We start from the raw sequence: 26,358 nt of genomic DNA, 5'->3' as shown, positions 1-26,358 counted from the left end.
CATGTGTGTATGTATGTACATGTATATGTGTGTGTGTGTTGTGTGTGCTTGCTGCCATCTGTTATGCTCTTCCAGACACGAATTGGATCTGAGGAGAGCCATCATCATCACCATTAGGCTGGATGGTTCTACAATTATAATGTCTTTACTATGCCTTAGAATGTGTGTGTGTCTGTGACTCTGTGTGTTTGGTAGATATTTAGGGCATGTTGCCAAAAGTTTAAGGGGTTAGATCTACAAGTTCTCAAGTTCAAATTCTGCAGTTGTCTCATCTGTAATTCTTGGACTCAATTATCTGTATCCAATGGAGTAAACTAAAATTGCAACAGCTGCTTGGCTTGTACTTCATTCACATACTATTTTCCTGTTTGTTCTGTTTCAGGTAAACCTGGCCAGGCAAGACCTCACAACCACACTGGTAAGCGCTCATTTTCTTCTTTTAAAATCTAAAACCAACAACTTCAATTACTGTTGTCTGAAAATAGTTAATATGTAAAACATTTGAACTGATTTTTCCTTGTTTGTTTCTTCACTATTCCAGCATGTGAACCTGTGCAGTACGACCGCTGCAACGTTGTGCCAGATGCCATGACCATCTTCCCCAACTTCTTTGGCTTGCCGAGTCAGAACTACGCCCTCATTGCCACACCTGCTGTCATGGGTCTCCTAGACATTCTCCAGGTGTCCAGGTGTCATCCTCACCTGGATAAACTCCTCTGTTCTCTCTCCTTCAAGCAGTGCACACCTGATGGCGTCAGGTTAGTAGCTCTTGTCATCCTCTTTCTAAACAACTTGAAGTTCTTAGAATACTTTTTGTTGTTTTTGCAAAGACTGCTTCACGACGGACGCAAAACCATTGTAAAAATTTTTTCTGTGGCATTCTTGCTGCATATTTCCAGCATTCTTGATAAAAACAAATACTGTTGACGTCACTTCTTTCCTTATCAACGCCGCAAAAATATTTATTCTGTTTTCTGCTCACCTACCCCATTGTCTAAGCACTAAATGAACTTGTGGGAGGTGTCTGCTGTGTGAAAACACATGAATGCTTGCAAAGCACAAATTGAATACAGACCTGGTCTTTAAACTTTGAATACATATCTATCAATAAGTGTATTCAGAGGGTAGGTACAGTTAGACTGGGCCAACTTGAAGAATGCTATCATCATGGCTTTTCCTATTGGCATAAAAATCAGTGGAACAACACAATACCAATAACTCAAGATTGAATACACATTATCTTAGAAACTTAGAATGCTATAAAGAATCTGATCTTAATACTAGCAATTACTCAAGCAACTGGATATGATTTAGGAAGAAGTGACCGTTTGCAAAATCATATCCAGTTGCTTGAGTAATTATTACTATTCAGTGTATCCTATTTCCTGCATGTCTAACTTCATTGGTAATCGTGTTTTTCCCCCAGGATGCCTTGTCGCTCCTTCTGTGAGGAAGTCATCGCTACCTGTGGCGGCCCTGAGCTGGAGTTTCTCTCCCTGGCCTGCTACATCTTCCCTGACACCAACTGTTATGCCCCTGGTGAGTTCCTTCTGCCCAAATCTTCACCAGAATGTGTTTATTCATACATTGTAGCTTGGTGCTCCCCCCAAAAGTGTTTCTTTTGGGAAAAGCTGAACAGCGATTTTTAACATGGGCTAAGGTCCTCTATATACCAGGGAAGGGACCATTGCTGCCCCTTCCCAGAAAAAGAAACGCTGCCACTCCAAAATTTTGCGAAGAAGGCTAGTTTATTTAGTGCTTTGGCGGCAGCATATCAAAAAATGATTAGAAATAGTTTGATTTTTCATGGAGATACAGCAATGTCTGTTACCTGGTAAGTTATTTCTTTTCATGAAATCACTTGACAAGCTACATATTTCTTTTGAGACTAGTGTTTTATGATGAACTGATTGATGCAAAGATTTCCCTGTGGTGCTATCACCACACGTATTTCAGCACTAAGGACATTTGCCATGAAAATTCTCAACACAAATAGGTGGACTGTTGTATGTTGGACTGTGGTACAACAAAGATCAAAAGAAACATAGAACTCAGTAATTTTCTTTAAAAGACTGTTAAGATTGCAAACCAATTCTCTCAAAGTATGAAAAATTTTTTTGATAATAACACACTTGTTAGATATCATGTGGCTTTGTCTTCAGTAAATAATGCATCTTGAATGACCAGAAAGTATTGTGAATATGGTCAGAAGCATTATATATACTGTAATTCGTGATATTTTCAATGTACTGTTATGTTCACGGTTTTCACGGTGAAGGCTGTAACGTGAACTTATCATTATTCAATTTGATAACAAATAATTCACAGACTTTTTCTATGTGCACATGCCGCGACAGTGAACATTTAGTTCCAAGAACAAGTTAAATTTTCTCAGACCGTGAAAGTTTGGTACCAAGAAGACAAAGTGAATTACAGTACCTGTTAGAAGGTGCTATTTTTGCTAATGTTGGTGCTATTTTCATCATTTTCAGCTCCATACAACATGTCCTCTCTAACTGACATGTCGGCAATGCACAACAAGACTGGACCATCCAATGAAACTGGTGAGTAGGTGAAGATCTGAATGGATTAAAGGGTTTCTTTAACATCTAAATGAGAACAGAGTATGATAGATGAGAGAAGTAAAATGATGACAATCACTCTTGCTGATAATATTTTTTTCTAAATTTTCTCCTGTTTTGGGATCCACTAGGGTATGATCACAGTTTGATCCTGTCATACTCTAATGCTCCGAATAAGAAAACATGCCAACTGTCCACCTTGATTCTGATGCTATCTGTATTTGAGCCAGTCTGTTATGGTCACAATTTATTGTCACTGTTTGAAAAATTACAAAACATACTAATGAAATAAAATGTATTTCTGAGTAAAGTCAAGTCATAATGTCTCATACATTTCAGCTCTGACTTCTATGTTACATGTTTTGCACAATTTCCAAGCTATTATGACTTTCTTATGGTTACTTCTTGGCCCTGCCATATGCCCACAACCACTATGGGATCCTAGTGCTCTGTCTCCAAAATCTGCCATTCAAACACTTCAGAACTCTCTGTGCTCCTTATTTTTCAGTTTGCGAGCCAGTACTTTACAGTTTGTGCTCCACCTTGATGTACTCCCATGCAAGATCCTGTACATGCTTGGCTAATCCCCCTGCCGTCCTTTAACACTTTGTATTTGAAATCTGCCGTCTCTGAATGCTGATTGCTTGATCTTTTTTCCCCAGTTTGTGAGCCAGTCCGTTACGGTCGCTGCTCCGCCCTGTCGTACTCCCACGCGAGGTTCCCGAACGCGCTGGGCTTCCCGCTGCAGGAGTTCTCACTTGCCGCTGCGCCGGCCGTGTTCGAGGTGCTGGACATGCTCCAGCTGTCCGGCTGTCACCCCGCCATTGACTCACTCGTCTGCTCCCTGTTCTTCCCGGAGTGCTCGCAAGGGGACGTCAGGTGGGTCTTCAACTCAGACTTGGGTTCACGGATTGAAGACTTAGAAAATACATGGTCTTCAACACATAATTTAGGTTCTCACATCTTAGACTTAAATAAATACATTAGTCTTTAAAATGTAAGTTAGGTTCTTGGTTCTCAGAGCTAAAGAAATACATGGTCTTCAAGACAGAATTAGGCTATGGGATCTTAAGACTTAAAGAAAGTCTTCAAGACATAACTTAGATTAGGTTCTTTGTTCTAAGACTTAAAGTAATAAATGGTCTTCAAGACAAACTTAGGTTCTTAGTAAATAAGAAATACATTACAAATGCCTAAAGCTAACTGACAGCCTTCAATAATGACAGAAACATGAATTAAAAGTTAAGATAAATGCGTAGACTTCAAGTATCCAGAGAACCTATGCTTTTGAGAACATCTAAAGTGTAGTGATGAAAGAACGAAAGAAGAAGAAGAGGATCTAAAATCAAAGATTGTGCTGATTCTAACAACCAATTTTTTCTAATGCTAAATACATTTTCATAACATATCTTTAGCACCAAAGTAAGTCAAAAAGTGAAATTCTTGATTAAGTAATAATTCAATGATTGCATAAAAAAATGTGATCTTTTCATTGGAATGTGTTCCACCCAAGTGTAAACATTTTTGTTTACTTGTCAGGTTGCCATGCCGATCGTTCTGCCAGGACGTGGTAGCGACATGCGGAGGCCAGCTCCTGGCTATGGCAGGGTTCGAGTGGATCAACGTTGTCTGTAACGCACTTCCTGATCACAACTGTACTAGTCCAGGTTTGTAAAGATATGTATTTACAGTCAAAGCTGGTACAGGCTGTCACTTCCAGTTACAAGCCACCTTCCCACCAATATGGACATAGTTAACCCCACCCTGTCCTGTCCTTAATCCCTTGAAGCTGAATCCAGGTTTGACTTTACTCTATTCAGTAACACTATTATTGCCTCTTAATGGTGACTTATGAACTTGTTTGTACTCTGTTTTGTTGAACTTTTAGCAGTCTATCTAAATTCTAAGCATTTCAATAGCAGAATTCTTTGCACTTTTAAGTCAAGGCCATATTAGTACAATTTATTCATAATGCTGATTAAAAATTAAAAAAATAGAAATTACTATTGTCATTTTATCATTGATCAAATTTTTTAACATGTCCTTTATAATGTTTGCTATTTGTATGATCCATTACTGTTACAGTAATATCCTTGCAATTCCAGGCTGCCAGAAGGAATGTTACGCCTATTGCTTAAAAAAGCAGTCTATGAGTCTACGACTGTACTAAGACAGCCAGGGCAACATCCCTCGCAATCTCTGTAATAATCTAACCCGAAGGCTAATGATCATAAATATCAAGTAGGTCAGCCTTTAAAGTTTAAGCGTAACAATAGATCTAACATTGAGCTCCATCTCTTACTTCCTTAGCGTAACAGCACTACCATGTCCCAATGCTCTGTTAAAAGGTATTTTCAAAGTTTCCTTTTTTCTTTGTACTTTTCTCCAGTGCTACAATGTGAGCCTATACAGTACGGCCGCTGCCAGGCCATGCCCTACTCCGCAACTCGCTTCCCCAACGTGTTCGGGATCCCTGACCAGACCGCGGCCCTGACGATAGCTCCGGGGGTCTTCATAGGACTAGACTTCCTCTCGGGATGTCACCCGGACATGGAGTTCCTCACCTGTTCACTACTCTTCCAGGAGTGCACTCCTGATAGAGTCAGGTAAGTTCTAAGTGAAAAACTGTAGATCATATCAAAGGTTTTTTACAGTCAAAGATGTCCATGCCAAAAGTACAGTGTTTACCAATAAGCTTCTGAAGTTGAAAAATTTTGAATATTCTTCTAAATTTCTGCACACTTATCTAAGCTTTTATCTCATATCTATAATTAACATTGCTGAACTGGAAGATAAATGAAAGGAAATAAACATGCAAACAGAGTCTTAGCGGAAAGTCTGTATTTTTCGTTTGTCATAAAGTCAGGTTTAAGTTTTCATCCAGATTCCTTTTGCTGTTGTTAGAAATATCTAATATGTAACAACCAGTTTGAAAGAAACCAGCTATCAATAGGACCGCGTAGCGCAGCGGCAGTGTGTTCGGCCCGTGACCGAGAGGTCGCAGGTTCAAATCCGGCTGCCGTGTTACCGATCTTGTGCCCTTAGGAAAGGCACTTTACACAATTTTACTCAGGTGAAAATGAGTACCTAGCTTAGGCTATGGCCGTCCCTCGGATAGGATGTTAAATGGAGGTCCCGTGTCTGGGGAGAGCCATACCCCAGGCACATTATAGAACCCGCCACATGTGCAATGGTGCGGTGTGAGTGGTTACCTACAGTACCTTGGTCGCACCTGGAGCAATTATTGTCGTATTGAGGTCACCTGAGTTGCGCCGAATGGCAGCTTGCTCCTGACACTTGCGACAGTCGTATTAAGGTCACCTGAGTGGCACCAAATGGCAGCTTGCTCCAGACACTTGCGACAGTCGTATTGAGGTCACCTGAGGGGCGCCAAATTGCTGCTTGCTCCAGACCCTTGCGATTTAGCCCCGCCTATTGTAAGCTCCTCGCAATAATTCAGCCCCTCTGCAAAGAGTAGTCGGCCCACCCAATAACCAATAACCAATCAGTGTGGATGTATAATAATGCATAGTAAATGTTGTTTGACAATTAATTGCTTCTTTGAAAACACTTTGTCTGTGTTTTCACAGACTGCCTTGCCAGTCCATGTGCCACGAGGTGGTTGGAACCTGCGGCAGAATGATTGACATGGAGTGGCTGTCAATCATGTGTGATGCCCTCCCCAGGGAAAACTGCATCGAGAGTGGTAAGTTATGCAAATATCATAGCGCACGTTTTAAACTTCAAATTAAGGACATTTCGTTTTCACAGCTGCAGTTCATGTTGATGTTTAATGAGATGTTTTCAATAGTCAATGGTCAAGTTTTATTCTTCAGTTTTGTTCTTCATATCAAAGGTGTCACCTTTCAGGACTTGTTGGATAAGAAGTTATTTCACCAACTTACACCTTTTTAACCACCAAAACTGTGTTTGAGAATGCAGACTTCTATGTGTTACTAATGCTTAACTAAGGCTTAAAGTGATCGATTCATAAATCAATTGGCTCATGCAAAAATTACACACAAAAAACATTATATCAGGATTTACAATGTAAACTACAGTACAAAGGAGCTCCCTTTGAGCCGTCACTGTTCTTTGACTACGTGGTTGACTAGTTACAGACCCTTCTCCCAGAGAATAGCAGGTCACCACAGCCAAGGAGTCAATGTTTTACCATTGTGGAGCACTTGTTTGTCTGTTTGTTTGTTTGCTAATGGGCACTTGTTTATTCTTCCAGCCGGGCCGTGCAAAAGACATGAGTTTGCATGCCGCTCTCCGGGAGGAAACGTTACCTGCATCGATGCCGATCTGAAGTGTAACGGCATCTGGGACTGTCCGCTGGGACAGGACGAGATTCCCTGTGGTAGGTCGTGCTTCTGCTTAACAACAACTAGATGAGCTTTTTTCAGAGTAAGAACTGTATCTGCTTCATCCATGGATACTTTTGTCAGATTGGCAGGAATGTCTTCAGGACCCGTCCTTCCATCTGTCCCAGCCCTGATATTTCTTCACTGAGCCTCACTGATAAAATTTTTTTCCAATCCAAAAATCTGAACTTCATGGCATTAAACTGATAAAGAATTCTTACTCTTCTACATGTTAGCTTAAAATGACATGTTTAACAATGAAAATAAAAAACATGGCCTCCCAAACATCAAGTTTTGAGACAGAAAAAGATCGAGACTGAAAAAGATTTAAAGCTGTGACTATGGTTCTAGAATCAGGTTCAGCGACAGGGTTGCAAACCACTGCACTAGGCAAGCTACTCCAATTTCTTTCTTAACCAAGTTCTGTCTTCCCATATCCAGCAGAGGAAGGTTCGTGCCAAGTTTGGCAACACCAGTGTGACTCCCCTGTCCTCTCCAGGAGGAAGAGAGAGGACCACAATGACTCCAGGATGGAGGAGGATGGAGAGGAGGACCATGAGGGACCCTGGGAGGAGGAGGATCACATGGGACCCAGGTGTATCGACCAATGGAAGGTCTGCGATGGGCGACCTGACTGTCGGTCTGGAGACGACGAGTCACCTGAGCGCTGTGGTAAGGAGTCTCAGGGAAGATCTTTTGCATTCGTAAAGCTGTTAACCAAAACCCAATCATTGGAAATAACACATATAGTGACTTTTTCTCATGCTGAAATAAGACGGTCACATTTATCCCCATTGGGCCTGCCTTAAAGTACTGAGTGCAGTTCATATCTTCTGCCAGAGGAAGCAGTTCAGTTTCCATATGTACACCGTAAGAAGAAGTGAAGTCTGCCATCTCTGATTGTGTTGTTCCCTGTTATCTAGTATCCTGTTGACGGTTTTTAGCTGGCACAGTTTACTTTGTTTAAAACCATGACAGCAAATAAGATTGATGTAGCCTACAGATAAGATAGCCTAGTAAAGGAAGAGACTTAAGACATCTTTATGTATCTGTCCTGTGTCTCTGTCCTCAGCCGACCGTTGTGAGCCAGTGCAGTATGATTTCTGCGCCGGTCGTGAGGACAGCACCGTGTTTCCAAACCTGGTCGGACAGCGGACACAACAAGAACTCCTCAACGCCTCGGTAGAGACAACAGCAATCCTGCAGCAGCTACTCGACAGGTACTGTTATAATTGATGTTAAGCTGTAAGTTATCTTGATTTAGCCATATAAGTTTGTTGGCTCTCTGATAATGAAGATCAACAATAGTTTTAGAGCAAAGTCTTAAGTAAATAGTAGAGCAAATAGTTTTTGAAGCTAGAAGGAGAAAATTACATTATATTAGTAACACATTTGTACAGTGCATTGTGACCTCAGAAAATAATTACATCATTATCTGGTCATTCCATTCAGATGTCTTCCTTCTGAGTGCATTCTGGAGACCCAAAATCAACCTTATCTTCAAACACACCGACTAACCCTACTCAACATTTTACTGCATATGAAGTCGTATTAATTTTGTGTTTTTGACTTGTATGTTTTTTATATTTATTATTGTCATTGATATGGACCAAATGCCTGAAATAAAACTGAAATGTTACCTTCAAGTTGATAAACACGCAGTTGCAGTAAATAGATATAGTTTCAAGTTTTTCTCCTATAACCCCATTTTTTATCTTGTCCTTGGGACAATCTTTAACACGGTGGTCCGGTTGCTATGCTTTTGTCCGCGTTGTCAGGGTAATTTGCCCCGCCCAAGGCAACGCGGGGTGCCAACCGCGGCCCTGTGTCCATGTCTACACACTGATACACATTGCTAAATATTTCCCAAAATAACGAATGTATGGTAGTCATGTCAAGAAACAGCAAAACTCACTTACAGAAAGGATATGTTGAATTTTCAAATTCATACAAGTACAAAAGTGACACTAATACACTGCGTTCAAAATACCCTATCAAATCAGACGAACGTAAGAAAGGTTACTATAGGTGACCGAACTTTGAACTTTGCAAATTTTCCTCAAGGGATATTTTTCTAATTTACGCACTAAACATTTGTTGAAGTTGTAGTCAATGTTCATAGCGATAATTTTTTAGTTACAATCCTTTTCCGCCGATGTCTGTGAAATTAAAGATTATTTTCCAAATTTTGGGCCACATTTCGTCACATTTCCCTTCCGTATTTCCCGTGAGCCTGATTGGAGCGAACAGACGACGTCATCAAAATGGCGGCGAAGTTTCGTTCTCCAGGCCCATGTTGTTTTCGCCGAAAAATCTCACGAAGATCAAAAGATATAGGCCAAAATATGAAGCTTGTGCTTATTTCAAACAGTGCACATGGCTGTAAGGGTTTGTTTGGGACTTATAATGAGCTGTGTCGGCCTCAATCAAAGCAGACAAGATATACAAGATGCAAATAAGTGAGAAATACTTCTATTGTATTCGCTGAGTGCCTCAAGCCAGCTAATTGCCCGCGATTTTTAACTGAACGAGTTCTATAGTAAATTTCTTATCCAATCCTCGGAAACGAGATTCAGAAACTGCTGTAGTTTTCAAGTTTTTTGTATATGGGCACCACCGTCCAGCTTGTACAGTCGTAGGGCATTATGCATGCAATCTTCCGGCTATTAACCTGTGATCGTTAGGAGACTCACAAAATTTCACGAAAACTTTGTGTCGGCACGAGGAATTGAAACATTATCGACCGCTTCACGGGCCGGGAGAATTTGTACAGTAAAATAGAAACGTTGAAAGATGCTTGAATAACATACGTCTGGGCTGTACCCCTTGTGATTAGAAATACATGCATGCCGGTTAAGTAATGTCAAACTTGTAAACTGGAAAAATAGTAGAAATGGAACAAATCAGAGGAGTAAGCCGGCCAGAGGAATATAACCGGCCAGGGAACAGCACGCGATCGTCGGATCCTGGGATCGCGAGCTGTTCCCTGGCCGGTTATATTCCTCTCTATTTGTTCCATTTCTACGATTTTCCAGCGATCCGGAGTCTGGTAGAGACTAGCCAGAACTGGCAAAAGGCATGCATGTCGAATACAAGCCGACACATCAAACAGCGGCTTGTGCATAGTCTGTTACCGCCCGTATTGAATTACGAACTGTAGTTCATTATAGAAATACATGGGTGTAATGAATTATTAGAAAGAATACGTTATTGAATCGGAAAGCGAAGGTTGATATTTCCGAGGCGTTGATTACTGATAGAACAGGACAGGGCCAGAGTCAAGCCGGTAATTTAATCTGTACATTTCTCAATCAAGGGCGCAAATATGTAGCAAGGGAAGTGTTGCTTCCATGGATATGTTTTGAAAACAAAACATATATAGAAAGTCGACTTCATCGACAAACTATCCGTACTCTGTCGGTGAATTTCGTGTGTGTTAAGCGTAGCGCAGATTTTGTTTACAAATGGCGACGGGTTCCGCGCGTCCCCGTCGACCGCGCGGTGAAGGCCCCGGGGAATGTCGGAAACTGATATTTCCTTGCATGACCTTAGTTTCGGTATTTTATAAATATTGGTGGCAGAATAGGCGAAAATGTAGCAAAGAAGGACTGAGTGGGCTGTATCAGTAAGACGCATCATCGTGGGAATGACCGGTTTGAAAGCTTGGGTATTGTTTACTATGCAAACAGGGGAACAATTGGGGCGGAGACAGGCGTGCATTTGAATGGGGAAGTTCGCGGGAAAAATTCTGCTAGTCTAGGTGCGACCAAAACATTTCTAGTTCCCGCCCACAAAGGTGTGAACCAATCAGCTATTGTTGCCATTAGTGAAATGGTTGATTGACATTGATTGACAAGATAGGATTTTCAGGGCCTTTTAGACCATCGTGTAATGTTAAAACAGTGACTGATTTTTCTCTCAGATTTAGCTTCATTGTCTTTCTCACTCTTTTGCTGTAGTTCCTGCCACCCCAACATGTCATCAGCGATCTGTACCTCGGTGACCCCCCACTGTGAGGACAGCAGGATGATTCCCGTTTGCCGAGGGGCCTGTAGCGATGTGATGCGCCAGTGTGCATCTGTGTACCAGGGGATCATGCTTCCTGTGGACTGTACCATCTACCCTGCGGACAGGGGGCCAACACCCTGTGTTACCATGGAAGGTAGGGTTGTCCGGAGTGAGGATGGATGGGTGGGGGCAAGTGGAGAGTGTGGGTGGTATGTATGGGAAGGTTTGTGTGTATATTTATGAGCCAGAGGGTTTGTGTATGTATGTGTGGTTGGGTTGGCATATGTGTTGATAGGTTGGTGTTTGAGCAGGTTGCCAGTTGTGTGTATGTTTGGGTGGGCTTGTGACGTGTGTGGTTACAAATGTGTATGTGTTGTTATACGTTTGTGTGCATATGGGTGGGTCGGTGGGTGCATGGGTCTGTGTATGGGTGTGTGTGTGCATGAGTAGGTGGGTTGGTGTGTATGTGTTGGTGGGTTGGGGGATTGAGAAAGAAGCTGTTTTTTTCATATTTGTCTGCAGGTACACTGTGTGTGAAGATGAGTAAGTGACTCAGTAAGTGCCATTAAGAGTGAGTGAGTGAATGTGTGAATATGAGTATATGTGAGTGAGTGCGCAAATGATAAAGAAACTGACAGTTTTTATCCTGTTACTACAGGCATGCAGTGTGGACCTGACCAGATGAGATGCAGATCTCCAGAGGGAAGTCTGTCCTGTGTGCACCATAACCTGGTGTGTAACGGGAGGCCTGACTGTCCTGAAGGGGAAGATGAACAAGACTGTGGTAAGGCCAATCTTTACAAACTGTTGCTTTGTTGTTGCTTTTAGTTTATGCCATTATTTCATAATGATTATCTACAAGTGCTATGCAGGCCACTCTACTTGACATAATAAGAGAGAAGGTTAGTCCAACAAGAAGCAATTAAACTTTGAGATGCTTTGAGAGCAAAGAAAATAAGCAACTACATGAATTCTCTCAATAGTCACCACACATACCACAGCCATGTTTTTCTTCGTAAGCTTTTTTGTTTGTGCCTTTTTTTTATAATGGTTGAGAAAGTTTTGCCTTTAGATCAAATTTTTCCTGGGGTCATGATGGAAATTGCTGGGGTCCAACAGGAAACATGCGTCTTGCTTCATTTTTATTTCAAATTTCTGACAAGCTTGGATTTGTGTAATCTGAAACCTGAGTCCTTTTACCGTTGTTGTAGAATGCCAGCCAATCCGGTTTGACCGCTGCGCCGGTCTGCCGTACTCCCAGACCCGTTTCCCCAACATCCTGGGTCTGCCCAGTCAGGACTTTGCTGTGATGGGCGCGTCGGCAGTCTTCACAGCCATGGACTTCCTTCCCAGCTGTCATCCTCACCTGGAGTCTTTCTTCTGCTCTGTCTTCTTCTCAGAGTGCTCACCTGGAGATGTCAGGTAAATCTTTAAGAACTGTATCTATTTTCTTTTATTCTCCTGTCGATTTGACAGATGAGCAGGCAGACAGGCATTTTACCTGTTTGCCTGACCTGCACATGACTTTTTATGGTGGAGGAGGGGTGTGCAATTCCTTCTCCACCCTCTCGTCTACTGGAGCACTAAGTCACACAGGGACAGAACTGTATGACACGTGTAAGTCGGCTTCAGCAGATGCAGCTTTGTTGTTTGGAGTATCCGTCTCCTAGGAGGACTTTCGACCAAGGATGTAAGGGGTTTCTGTAACCTGTATCTATATAGCCGGTATAACCGCCCTTCAAAGTAACACGCCAGCTTTGCAGGCACGCGGCAGGGAAGCAGCTGGTTACAACATCAAACGACATGTCACAACACCTAGTATCTTTTGCACATCTATTTGCAAACGTTCTCTGAAACTATCCAGCAAAGATGCCTTTACTGTGCTTGGTGAAAACAAATTCCACTGCACGATAGTTCTTGGAGAATACAGATTTTTTAACACATCAATCCAAGGTTGGTAACTCTGGTACTTGAAGGTATGACTATTCCTTGTTTTTTTGAGCTGGTATTACCTGACTTAAAGAGAAACTTCAGGAAGGTAAAAAAAAGGATGTCTTAGATGATAGATTTTTACTTGTGTAAAAAAAATAATCACTTAGAGCTAGTTTGTTTGTTTGTGAACAATTTGATTCAAACACTTTATTTCTCTCTCACTTATGAGTTTGGACAGGTCTCGCTAAATTGATCGAACAAATGAATCAAAGATTAATTGATTGAATGAACAAGTGAACTGATAAATCCTGACATCTGCCCCCAGGTTGCCGTGCCGCTCAGTCTGCCATGATGTCATCACCTCCTGTGGATACCCGTTGCTGGGAGAGTTTGTCCACTGGCCAACACTCCTCTGCAACGCCCTGCCTGAGCACAACTGTGTCGGCCCTGGTCAGTCCAACTCTTTATCCATCAATTTGGCTCAAGCTTAACCTTTAAGTGGTTTACTAGCCATAATAGAGAAAGGAAAGTGATCTCGATACAATTTTAGCTCACTGAATTGAAGACCTCGTCTCCACTGGTCTTGACAAAGACGTTAGATGCTATGCACAGTATTTACAGTTTCATTGTACTGGGGAGATTCCCCAAGCTCTTTTTGAACAGTGCTTAACGTTCCGTCCTAAGGACTGCAACCCTCTCTGGTAGCATGCATTTCAGGTAAGCGACACAGTCGGAAGCAAACTCAAGGCTTCTAGTTCCAGAGGCAGGGCCGCTAACCACTAGACTACGCACAATACAACAATGCTACCACACACTACCATAATAAGATTCTCGTTGGAGCAAACATGAGAAAATTCATCCTCCAGTCTTTGCAGCCCATTAAAATGTTCCCAATGATTCCCTTTTATGTTACGTTTCTCTCCTTTTGGCAGAAATTTCTTTATTTCGTCAATCCATGTCCCTTTGCCTCTCATCTCCACTGTTGTCTTTTGCTTGAATAGCAATGGTAAGTAAATGAAAGCTACAACTACCAGCAAACAGTGTTGACTAAATTTAGAATTTTTTTCTCTTTCACAGAATCAGACTGTACTGAGGGCCAGATGGAATGCTGGGACATGTCTGGAGGCCACACCTGTTTAAGCACCAGCCTGAGGTGTGATGGGAACAGGGACTGTCCGCTTGGAGAGGATGAGATGCACTGTGGTATGTACACCTGGGCTATTTGTTTGTTTGTTTGTGAGGGAGATTGAATGAACTGACTCTCAACAGTTCCTGCCCTTGGTGCTTAAACAGAAGCTGCTTTGGATATAGTTATGCTGTTTGTTTGTTTGTTTGTTTGTTTGTATGCTTGTTTGTATGTTTGTGAGGGAGATTGAATGAAAAGACTCTCAACAGCTCCTGCCCTTGGTGCTTAAACAGAAGCTGCTTTGGATATAGTGATGCTGTTTGCTTGTTTGTTTGTTTGTATGCTTGTTTGTATGTTTGTGAGGGATATTGAATGAAAATACTCTGAAGATTTACTGCTGAAGAAGAAGCTGCTATGCAGACAGTGATGTTCATTTGTTTGTTTGTTTGTTTGTTTGTGAGAGAGAGAGATTAAACAAATTTACTCTTAACAGTTACTGCCCTTGGTGCTGAAATAGAAGCTGCTATACAGAGGGTGACGTTATTTGTTTGTTTGTTTGTCTGTGAGAGATATTGAATGAATTGACTCTCAATAGATCCTGCCCTTGGTGCGGAAATAGAAGCTGCTTTACAGACACTGATGTTATTTGTTTGTTTGTTTGTTTGTTCCTACAGAGGCGAAGTCGTGCGCAGAGGAAGAGCTGGAGTGCTGGACCCCAGGCAGGAGCATCTCATGTGTGGACCGGGCACTGATGTGTGATGGGGAGTGGGACTGTCCGTTTGGAGATGATGAACGGGACTGCGGAACAGGTTCGTGCAAGACAATTTCTCAGTTTGGCAACTCTTGTGGCTAAACCCTCATGTTGTGTCACTTTAAGGTCCAGATTGATACGCATTGGAAGGTGTTTTCTGTTACATATGATGCAACCTCTCAATGTTACAAGTTGTTTTATGGATAAAACTGTGACATTACAGCCAGAAATTTTAGAATATTCCATGATACAAAATGGTGGAAGGTTCTTCCTGCTGAAACACTCTATTCATATCAACCTGATTGAAGTTGAATGAAGACTTTACAGTAACAGCTATAGGTAAGCAAAATAACATTGATAGATTTCATGTCAAAGTGCATACAGAGAAAGAAATACATTTGTAGATGGTAAATACATGCCCAAAGAAGCTTCATCAGCCAGTTATACATGCCTTTGCCAGTTTAAACGTCAGATTAACCTCCACATGGATGCTAACCCTTTTATTTCTGTAACCTCCAGGTTCCTGCATGCCGTTCCCCGAAGACCTGGACTTTTGTTCCCACATCACTGGCTACCACCGCGTCTCCTTCCCCAACTCGTTTGGACACGCTTCCTTCCAGGCCGCCATGTTCTCAGAAGAGTTTGGAAAGCTCATGAAGATAGCGCCGATGATCGCAGAGAGCTGCTACGAGAACGTCTACGTCGCAGCTTGTACACTGTTCTTCCCAAAGTGTGAGAATGGGACAAAGGTGGGTCAAGAAAAGTCATTGTTGGTTTATGCATTTGCTCTACAAAATTCTTCATGTATTAATGTCAACTGGAAGATCAACGTAAAATCACTGTAAGAGGGCATTGTCTGGCCTTATCATGTAACGACTTCCAAATCTTTATGTCTTCGCTTTTTTATTTGTTTTTTTGACTTTTTTATTTGTTTGTTTGCTTGTTTGTTGCTTTATTAGGTCCTTCCCTGCAGAAGTGGAAAAGTGCAGATGTTTGTTTGTTTGTTTTGCTCCCAGGTTCTCTTCTGTGGAAATGTGCAACTGTCATGTGACGTGTGGACATGCTCGTGTACTGAGTTTTTTTATTTGTTTGTTTGTTTGTTTGCTTTTTGTGTCATCAGGTTCTCCCCTGCAGAAGTGTGTGTGAAGATCTCCAGTCCAACTGCATGATGATGGATGACCTTGAGTTACCCTTGTCATGTGACATGTTTCCAGACAATGCTGAGGATCACGCCTGCTCCTCTGCGGAGGCAGTAGCATCATCTGGTAAGGGATTCATCTATTACTTTTGCCAAGAAGATTTTGTTTCGGGTAGCATTTGTGTGTGTGTGTGTGTGCATGGGTGTGTGTGCGTGTGTGTGGATGGACAGTATAACTGATGAAGGCCTTTGTGCATTGTATCTATTTGATATGTTGGTATGTCTTGTTGAGAGCTCAAAACAGTTTGATTTTTGGCCCCTAAGTAGCTTGTTACGGTACTGCAGCGGAGCAACCGGTTTTGATATCTCAAGTTCTGGACATGCTGTGGTCATTATTTTTCAGATATAGATAGCTTTTGTGGCAAAGAGTAAGCAGTGTAGGTTTGGGACCCCTAGTAGCTTTCTTGGAACTGCAGGAGCCAGTTCTGTTTCAAACTTTTTACTGCTGCACTGCCACTAGCGCATACAGCTAAATGTTTACTTTAGAACACCTTAGCCGTTACCTTTTTTGTTTATTTAGAACGTAAGAAGCATTCCTTATTCCGCAGAGTTGTAACCTTTTATTTTTATTTCACTGATGAAGAACGACGGACGTCGTTCGAAACGTCTGATTAAAATTTGATATTATCCAGAAGAAGAGATTGAACCATCATCTATTTATACAGCTAAATGCTTTTACATTTTCGAGCTTTCTTGCATTGCATTTTGATTGCATTTTTTGTTGTGTTTCATGTGTTCATTGCATCACTAATCTTAAGCTTCACTCTTAATTTGAAATTCATCTCTGTTTCCCAGGATGTGAACCTGTGCAGCATTACCAGTGCGCAGCGCTCGGTTACCAGACCAGGTTCCCTCATCCGTTCCTCGGGTATGAGACCCAAGATGTGGTGTTTGGGGAGTTTGAGAAATACCTGCAGATCTCTGACTGCCATCCGTACTACATAGACTACCTGTGCCAGTTCTTCTTCCCCAGGTGTACTCCTCTAGGAGCCAGGTAAGACAACTTCAACTTAACTTTTTCTGGGATTTGTCAAAATCTTCAAAAATATACATGATATGAACAATCAGTGCAAACTGTTTTGTGGAGTAAACTCAGTCAGATTCAAGTTACATGTAGGTCTTCTAGCTAAGATCATAGTCTAAGTTGTCTGGGAACAATTGTGATGTACATTGACAACAGGAAATGCTGAATTTAGGAGAAAAGCCCATTTCTGCATGTAGGAAGACAACATTATTCAGGTTTTGATCCACAGGAAATTTCCATATGAAGTCAGCTTCAAGTTGTAAGATAACGCAAATATCAATGTACCTGCAAATTGTATTTGCAGACTTGATCTAACTTAAATAGACATAGAGGTCCACAAATATCTGAGTGCTTGTCCCTTTACAGACCCATGTGTCGCTCCTACTGCTATGAGATGTCAGAGGCTTGCTGGAACGATGCGGTGGCAGTCGGGATCCAGTGGGACACGCGGGGCTGCGATCTGCTTGAACTACCCGAGGAAAACTGCATCAGGTCTCCTTTTGGTGAGTACTGGTACTCAGAAAACAGCAATAGACTGGATATCCATCGGGGTTTTTTGCCTTTGTTTTTGGTTTCTTCAGCTATTTAGTGTTGAAGTTTGTAACTTTCATTCTACACATGTCAAGCAAAATTGCTTATCTTGAATTTTTGGTCACACATCTGTCAACCTTCTTCAGAAGTGGTGATTCAATAATCATTACCCACAGCACGTGACCTTAGATACGCTTCAACATAGATTGTCCCAACACAGACAAGCTTTCAAGCTATTTAGTGCATTAAAAGTGCAGTGACAACCATTACGAGTCTAATGTGTACTTCTTTTCTTCCTCAGCGGATGTGAAGCAGTGCAACGCTCGTCAGATGACCTGCCAGCGGAACTGGAACGAGACGCACGCGGTGTCGGACCCGATCTGTCTGGAGCCCGCTCAGCTGTGTGATGGGAAACAGGACTGCCCGCTAGGCGAGGATGAGGAGGACTGTCGTGAGTATAGCCAATGTTTAACCGCTTTTCAATTAATCAATAAACTTGCCTTTAGCCATTAATTAGTATATGTACAATACTGGGGCACTCTCCAGAACCTGTCCCTTTGTCCTGGGACGGAAATTTGCTTGTTGAGACAGTCAAAAACTTCACCCCATCTGTCAAAAAAATCTGAATTTCAGTCCATAAAAATTAATGAATATGTGTTTTCATATGCTAAAAATGGCAGATTTTACAAGGAAAATCAGCAACACAGGCTCTCAAACAAGGGAGGAATGGAAAAAATTTATAACTGGAGACAGCCCTGTACTATACATGACGACATAAAACTGAATGGAGCGAGGTAATTGCTGTAAAATGCCTTTGCCTATGTTACAACATTGGTACCAGTGCTAGGGATTTAAGTCAAAACCCTAACTACCAGACCACCTAGTTTTGGGGAATTAAAGTGACTGAAGATACATTCTCATTTTGCCAGCATGTGAGCCCCAGTTGAGCAGTGAGGCATCCTCCCTGGCGCAGAGTCTTCAGTCCGGCCTGGCGAGCTTTGCGAACATCCCGGGCAGACTGGAGGACGTACTGCAGTCCAAATGTGAAGGTAAGATCCGTGACAATGAAACAAAAAAATTATTTCAAGATTCAATTCATCAATTTTCTTGCCACTTGCCCTCACCAATGAATGTGTCCCTATGTATCATTTGAAATCATGAGCTTCATTTCCATATCAGTCATTATCTCGGGAAAATTATTTTTCTGTGTAGCGGCCTGTAAAGAATGCCCCAAAATTAGCAATTATTGGGTAAAAATTCTATTTTATTGATGTTTTTTACCAAAAATAACATTTCTACAGAAAATGTTGACTAAGTCAGTCAGTCAGCAACAAGATACTCTTTTCTGTCAGACACATTGAATTTTCTGAAAAACAATGTCTTGAGACTAGTGCTTTTCTGAGAGACAGTCGAAATTGGCCCCGAATTGTTAAAAAAATTCCGAACCGAGACCTTAAATGACTCTGACCTATGACCTGACCTCTAACCTTTACCCCTGCAGGTTGCCAGCCCATCACCCTGCCCCTGTGCCTGGACATGCCGTGGAAGGCGACCCGATTCCCCAACATGCTGGGCCACCCGGGTCAGCTGACCATCCAGGCAGACAGGGACACCGGGATCTTGCTCAGTCTGCTGGCTAACAGGTATGAGGAACCATGATTTTGTTTGTTTATTTGTTTGTTGTTTGTGAGAGAGATTGGTGAACTGACTCTCAATAGTTTCTGCCCTTGGTGCTGAAACAGAAGCTGCTATGCAGACACTGATGTTGTTTGTTTGTTTGTTTGTTTGTCACATAGATTGAATAAATTGACTGTCAAAAATTGTCTCTGAAATAGACATTGCTATGCAGACAGTGATTATGTTTGTTTGTTTGTTTGTTTGTTTGTTTGTTTGTGACTGACAGGATCAAGATTAGCATGCTAGCTAACAGGTGTGATGATTTGTATGAAAATGAGGGAAAATGGTAGACTGCCCATGGTATTGAAATGGTTTGGAACCCATCTAGTTCTATACTTGTTTATTGCAGTGGCAGCATTGGAAAAGTGTTTCTCCTTTGATTTGAGGCAAACTACATTTTCAGCATCTTTTGGTAAAGGTTGTTTTTTAGATGCTTAATTATGGCTATCTTTATTCCAGCAAATGTCATGAGCACATCCACTTTGCGGTGTGTGCGGCGGTGACGCCAAAGTGCGAGGGCGGGCGCCGTCTGTCCGTGTGCAGAAAGTTCTGTAGACAGATCCAGGCGAGCTGCGAGCACGTCCTGGCCAGTCTGGACACACCCTGGCCATTCGACTGTGACGGGATGCCCCTGCCTGAAGAAGACGTACCATGCATCACTCCTAACACACTTGTTGGTAAGTCAGAATAAATTAAGAGCCAATAACGCTTTAAGTTTGCTATTTTTTGGTTACATTCTAAGCTTAGGCCACACCAATTTAATCAGTTGGTTCTCGGAATCGCCGCTTCTATTTTACCCAATTTCAAAAAAAAAAAAAAAATCGGATCAGATCCACCACTCCATTCAGTTGCCTGTTGCTGACAAACTATCGGGTTCAGAACATCTGGAAGTACCAGTAGATTTATTTTTTCTCCCCCCAAATCCTTTGTTACCAATTTATTCATTTCTAGTTTGTTGCAAAACATAATTAGGAACACATAAATCATCGTAAATATGAGATACACATGGACAAGTAACGTAGCAGAAGTTCATATTAAATCATGGCTCAGGAGCATGTGCTCAAACACACAGTAAATTTTCAACTGAAACACAGAAATCGGCACCCAAATAAACGACTCAATAAATAAGTAATACTTTTTCTCACTCTTGTACCTCCATAGTCAACATGTTTTGGTATGCCTGACAGGTAGAAATTCGTCTGAAAGCCGTCCGATAATGGAGTAAACAAACCGAGCGGCAGCCATTTTGTGAAGTGTGCAGCAGCGCCCCCTATCTTACTATCAGACTTCACAGCTCTTGACTTGTACTGTAATACAGTGAAGGGTCACTGGGTTTTTTCAAGGAGGTTTTTATCAAGTTGCATCTAATTTTTTGCTAACAAACAATTGTACATGTAACAAAAAAAGGGAGAATTAATATATGGTTTATAGTATATTATAAGACTTTAGTACTTTTGGTTGTGCATTTATATTTTGGGGAGTGCAAGTGTATTTATGATTTTTTTCATCTGCACCAGTTCACCATGAAATGTATTTAGAGCCTTGGATGTATGGATTTTAACCAACATGGAGGGCAAATAATTCCAGCAATGTTTTTATTTTTATTTCTAGAGACAAACTTATATGAAATTTGTTGTTGTTGTTGTTGTAGTTAAAATAGAAATTCTACTAAATTAAATACAAAATAAGCTTAATTTCTGTAAAAAATACTAACATTATACTGGTAAGATAAAAATTAGATAGTTAACTAGAACGAAATATATTATATCATATTATAACAGATAAACTATTTTTAGCACACGTATACCATGGGGTCTGGGCCTGACCCCCAACTTGTTGCAAGTTTTTTTTTTTTTTCGCCCTGTCGCTTCAATTTTTTTCTGAAAAAATCCGAGAACCAACAAACTAAATTGGTATGGCCTTATTTGTACTGATGTTGATGTATGACACAGGAAAATACATACAGATGGAACCATTACTTTTATTTGTTTGTTTTCAAAGTAGTGGAAAAATGGCTGACACAGGTGTGACAGTAGTGCAGAAACTTGCCGTAGTACCACCATGGCAAAGTACAGACCTGTTTGTTTATCTATTTGTTTGCTTGTACAGATGTTGATGAGTGTGCTACAGGCCAGTACAGGTGTGACCGTAATGCGGTGTGCAGAAACCTGTTTGGCTCCTACACCTGTGATTGCAAGCCTGGCTACAATAGCACAGCGGTCAATGGGACTGGCTTCCCTGGGGAATGCAGAGGTAAGCACAGACGATTTTCGTTCTATTTACCTTCACAGGTAAATATACCGGTGCAATGGCCGAGTGGGTAGAGTGTTCGCCTTGTATTCGGTAGGTTGTGAGGTCGATCCCCGGCCGAGTCATACCTAAGACTTTAAAAATGGTACATGCTGCTTTCTCTGCTTAGCACTCAGTATTTGGGAAAGAGTATAGAAGTTGAACACACACCACTACCAGTGGACTAGCCCCCTGCTGTAGTGATTGCGTTGTGTGGCCCAAGGGCTACTGAAACGGAGATGGGCGCCGCCCTATGCGCCATCAGGCGCGGGAAGGACTTTAACTTTAACTTTTTACCTTCACAGAGGGGAAACAAATTGTTCTTCTGTTCCACACAAATAAGGTCAACAACCTTTGCTATATGGTTGTCACCATGGTTACTGGTAAAGTAGCTGACTCTCTGCAGTGTTTGATAACTCTCACTCACTCACTATCCATGCAGTTTAACGTCTGTTGTTCCCCATCCCTTGGGGGTTATTCTTTTATGTAGTAAGTGGCAGGACAAAGCCTGAGGGGTTAGTAGCCATGAAATGTGTTTAAGTAATAATAGAAAGAGCAGTAGTTTGTTAGGCTAGACCTTTTGAAGGATAGCATTATGTATTTGCTTGCAAATACTCCAGTCCACATTGTGATTTTCTTTATGTATCTTGAACTATGATAATATTTATGATATCGTGTGTAGATTCAATGATGAGAACAATGGCAAAGCATTTTTAAAGATGAATTATTTTGCAAATCCTTGAATTGTATGATGACTGTCTTTCTATTCTGAAATTTTGTCAGATTGTTTGATTTCATTTTTGACATTCTTTTATTAATTTGACTGCAATGAAAGGATGTCAAACATTTTTTACGATATAATGTACTCACGAAGATAGCATAAAGAACATATCAATAGTATTGACCACTTAATACCCTGAGTTAAAACTTGTGTTTCTTACCTTTCAAATGTTCAGACATAAACGAATGTAATGCCACGAAGTCGGCTTGCGGACCCCACGCGAAGTGCCACAACTTCCCGGGCGATTTCAAGTGCAGGTGTGACCGTGGATACGAGAAAATCAACGCCACACACTGTACAGGTGAGTCCAACATTCTTACAGGCAGGTGTGATGAATTAGAAGGGTTTCATTGTAAGCTTCATGTGTACTGGTTTGTATCTTGTAAGGATAATGATTCTTATTTCATCTTCCTTGCATGTAAATTATTGTCATGATTGTGTTTTATGTACCGAAAATGCATTTAATTTCGAGGTAGCAAGAGAAAGGACTGTTCGCAGTGGTTTGAGTTCGTGGTAGAACCCCGCACTGTAGTCTCTTACTGCCATGGAAAAATGTTGCAGGTGGTTTTAAGTTTGCAATGAATTGGCAATGCAAAAAATGCAAACATATGACCACCGCGAAAATTTCTGCACTTACAGTACTTGGGCCACATACTATCATTATACCCATTGGCAATTGCAATTGTACAGTTACAAATGGTTATAGCAGTTTTGACTCATTTTGTAATAAAGAAAACACCTTCAGTGTATATTTTTCTCAATTTCGCCTTGTAAGACCTTGAATAAAGATCAAGCATTCAAATCGTTATTTTTCAAATTGCCTTACAGATACGGATGAGTGCAGCAGTGGTCTAAGCGGCTGTTCTAACCTCTGTAACAACACAGTCGGGTCTTACATCTGCCACTGCCCGCCGTTCTTCGAACTGGACCCACAAAACAACAGGACCTGCAAACGTAAGGAAATATTACGATCTCTCAGACCGTATAATAGGCTGGATGACATCCTTTGGAAACAACATATTTGTTGCAAATGTATTTTTAAAAATCAGCTAACTTTCAATCGAGCTAGGTAATGCTTGATAGTAAAGTAGCCTGCTAAATGACAATTTTGCCCTTTTCAGGTCTTGTGTATCAATCTTCAAATCATCCAAGTTGGCATCTGTCTCATTGCTTCCTCATCCATTTACTCCTTCATTCTATTATTCAAATCATCTAATCATTCATTCAAACCATTTATTTATTCAATCATTCATGCAATTTTTTTTAAATTTTGATTCTTCTCCAATTGATCCATTGTTTCATTCATCGACAATCATCTAACCAAACACTGTCTTTTCCAGTCATTTTGTCATCCAATTGTTCATCAGTTGATCTACATATATTCATAAATGGCATTGAATTTATCTTTCCATATAATCGTTATCTAATGAGTCTTTTTGATGTTCGTTCAATCGTTCCACAGCTGCCCTGTCTTGTTCTTCGTCCAACCCCTGCTCCCCCGCAGACGTGTCGACCTGTGCCGTGACAGACGACGGTTACAAGTGTGGCTGTCAGGCAGGGTACATACTGGAACAACGCAGCAAGAGGCTCTGCATCAGTAAGTCTTTTGTTATCATCATAGTTATACAAGTCTCCAGTATTTGATTTTACAGCACAGTGGTGGGCAGCAGTTGTTCCGTGTTGTGAGGGTTAGACGCATTACGTAGATATCCGGCCGTAAAAAAGGGTGTTAAGCCCTATCCAAACCGAAATGGAAAGTCTTCATACAGATAAAGGCACAGGCAGTGCCGGTAGCAGTCACCGACAAGTAGCCGGTAGTGTCTCCGGCTTCGCTGACTTGCGGGTGTGGAAGGTAGGGTCCGGCCATCGAGGCAAACCATGAAGTTGAAGCCCAGAGTTGGACTCACTGGACAGACCAGCCGCATGGAAGCACAGTGTGAAGACTATCCGACTGCTGCCTACCCCTGCACAGGGATCCCAGCAGCAGTATAATCAAAAATGGATACGACTACGACGACCACGTATAGATGTTGTGACCTGATGGCAGTCCACTGGGTGCCTATGTCCTTCGGGTTAAAACTGTGTAGTGTTTATTGTTGTATGTGATGAAATGACAATTCTCATAAGTTGAAAAACGTGGTACTGGAGAGAGACAGAAAAGCAGTGTTCTCATGGCTTGCAAACGATTTTCTGACATTGAAAGGATGAAATGTACCTTCAACACATTGCATTTCAAGTTTCAGTGCAAGTTGTGCTCACAGCCCTCCATTTTTGTCTTCAACCTTTCTCTTGCTAGATTTTTACATTAAAATGTCACAGATGAATTAAAGGAAATGTCTTGGTGGGACATAGAATGATGATTAAACAAAATGCTAATCCCCTTTCAGACATCAATGAGTGCTGGTGGGGCACCAACAACTGTGACCGACAGCTGGCTATCTGCACAGACACACGGGGCAGTTTCACCTGCTCCTGTAAACCTGGGTACACTGGTACAGGGACAGTGGGGGAGTGTGAGGGTGGGTAACTGCTTGAACATTTCTTATTGTGTGTAGAAATACACTGTATCATAGAAGAAAGCTTATCTTTTTAAACTAGACAGCTTCGAACAAAACTTTGAGTTAGATAAGGTTGTGACAAGATGCTCAATCTAATTTAGCGAGAATTTCTTCATCATCAGTAATTACCAAGTTCTAAGGAACTAAGCATTTTCTTCCTTGCAGTGCTCCTCTTAACCCTTAAACTGCCAGAGTTTAAGCACAATAAAATGCTCTTAGTGCCAGGGTTTCATCAGTAACCCTGAAAAGAAACCCTCAAACAGCTAACTTCCGTGGGGATACTTTATCCTGGTTATATCTGTGCGTTTATTCTGCCTGCTCGGCTGAAGAACTGCCCAAAGCTATGGAGGATAGGGAAGGATGGAGGAAGAGAGTCATGGCAACCAGCACTCCCGGATGATGATGATGATATCTGTGCGTGGCACACAGGACATATATCTGTATGCTGGATATATCAGGGCTTGGCAGTTTAACTCTATCTCTTGCCCTTCCTTCCCAGATGTTGATGAATGCACCACGGGAGAGTACCAGTGTGATGAAAACGCTGAATGTGTGAACGAGGTCGGCTCCTACACCTGTCAGTGCCGTACTGGGTACATGAGTGTTTCACGTAAAGGAACAGGGTTCCCTGGGGAGTGCAAAGGTATGTGAACTTTGTTTGACTTAAACATAACTGTCAAAAACTAGTGGATGCTAGTTGAAACGTCTGACCGTTTTCAAAATCATATCCAGTTGCTTGAGTAACTGCTTTTTGGCGTATCGTATTACCTGAATGTCTAACCTACATCGACGTGTCTTAAGCATAGACTTGACTCTTCAGGCACATTGAAAACCATATTTGATAACGTATACGTAACCATCATTATGAACAGTCTAATCCCACAATCCCAATTTAACATAAATTTTGGATTTAGTAAAAGTTTCTAAAAAATAACTTTGTAATCTTTCCCAGCTAAAGATTTTTTTACTCTCATTTACAAGTAAAATCAATGGAATAGAGCTTATAAACTGATTCAACAAGTTGTTGTCAAAAAGATACATGTGCATACTGTTGTCTGTCAGTATAGATATTCAACACGATAAGTCTGTCTTGTTTGGTTCCATCTTACAGAGCAGCGTTTGTTCCCGTACGGCGCCTTTGCGGGGCACTACCCACTCCTGGCACTACCTCGTCGTGATGCCGTTTCCCCGCTCATTCCTGTACCAAACGGACTTCCCATCCGAGGCGGGCAGCTCGCCAACTCTCTCTACGTATGTTCTACATATAATTATCTAAGTCCTTTTTTTTCAATTTGTGTGTAGGGTATTCTCTTGTAAATAAAAAAAGGCCCCCAAAAAAGTTACATTCAGTATTTTAATTTTATTTAAAAATCTAAGTGATCTGGAAGGCTGAACAAATGACAAGCACAGAGTATTGAATACCAAACTAGAGATTCTTCATTTTTGTTTTCACAGTGTGCTTTGACATTGGAATTGATGTTGACATTAGTGTATGTTTCCCGATATATTTTTCTTTTAATCTGCGGTATGTATT

General features: G+C 41.4%; 1 protein-coding gene across 1 annotated transcript in view; it reads left to right on the top strand.

Annotated features, from left to right (window-relative positions):
- The window catches only part of LOC118411056, a 50,916-nt gene that overhangs the window by 10,243 nt on the left and 14,315 nt on the right, over positions 1-26,358 (top strand). Inside the window, exons 17-48 of the mRNA XM_035813059.1 lie at positions 383-418; positions 542-758; positions 1,427-1,539; positions 2,493-2,564; positions 3,245-3,461; positions 4,122-4,249; positions 4,972-5,188; positions 6,173-6,288; positions 6,820-6,945; positions 7,391-7,621; positions 8,022-8,169; positions 10,909-11,111; positions 11,616-11,741; positions 12,169-12,379; positions 13,215-13,339; positions 13,967-14,092; positions 14,690-14,824; positions 15,286-15,515; positions 15,887-16,031; positions 16,760-16,958; positions 17,355-17,491; positions 17,821-17,970; positions 18,449-18,568; positions 19,021-19,162; positions 19,656-19,873; positions 21,306-21,449; positions 22,442-22,567; positions 23,095-23,220; positions 23,729-23,863; positions 24,654-24,785; positions 25,324-25,467; positions 25,936-26,075. Of these exons, the coding sequence (XP_035668952.1) occupies positions 383-418; positions 542-758; positions 1,427-1,539; positions 2,493-2,564; positions 3,245-3,461; positions 4,122-4,249; positions 4,972-5,188; positions 6,173-6,288; positions 6,820-6,945; positions 7,391-7,621; positions 8,022-8,169; positions 10,909-11,111; positions 11,616-11,741; positions 12,169-12,379; positions 13,215-13,339; positions 13,967-14,092; positions 14,690-14,824; positions 15,286-15,515; positions 15,887-16,031; positions 16,760-16,958; positions 17,355-17,491; positions 17,821-17,970; positions 18,449-18,568; positions 19,021-19,162; positions 19,656-19,873; positions 21,306-21,449; positions 22,442-22,567; positions 23,095-23,220; positions 23,729-23,863; positions 24,654-24,785; positions 25,324-25,467; positions 25,936-26,075 (4,835 nt within the window). The remainder of the gene's footprint in view (positions 1-382; positions 419-541; positions 759-1,426; positions 1,540-2,492; positions 2,565-3,244; positions 3,462-4,121; positions 4,250-4,971; positions 5,189-6,172; positions 6,289-6,819; positions 6,946-7,390; positions 7,622-8,021; positions 8,170-10,908; positions 11,112-11,615; positions 11,742-12,168; positions 12,380-13,214; positions 13,340-13,966; positions 14,093-14,689; positions 14,825-15,285; positions 15,516-15,886; positions 16,032-16,759; positions 16,959-17,354; positions 17,492-17,820; positions 17,971-18,448; positions 18,569-19,020; positions 19,163-19,655; positions 19,874-21,305; positions 21,450-22,441; positions 22,568-23,094; positions 23,221-23,728; positions 23,864-24,653; positions 24,786-25,323; positions 25,468-25,935; positions 26,076-26,358) is intronic.

The sequence above is a fragment of the Branchiostoma floridae genome, chromosome 3 (genome assembly GCF_000003815.2).
Source record: "Branchiostoma floridae strain S238N-H82 chromosome 3, Bfl_VNyyK, whole genome shotgun sequence".
Lineage (NCBI taxonomy): Eukaryota > Metazoa > Chordata > Leptocardii > Amphioxiformes > Branchiostomatidae > Branchiostoma > Branchiostoma floridae.
The sequence above is the reverse complement of the archived record's forward strand: the minus strand, read 5'-3'. Positions and strand labels throughout refer to the sequence as shown.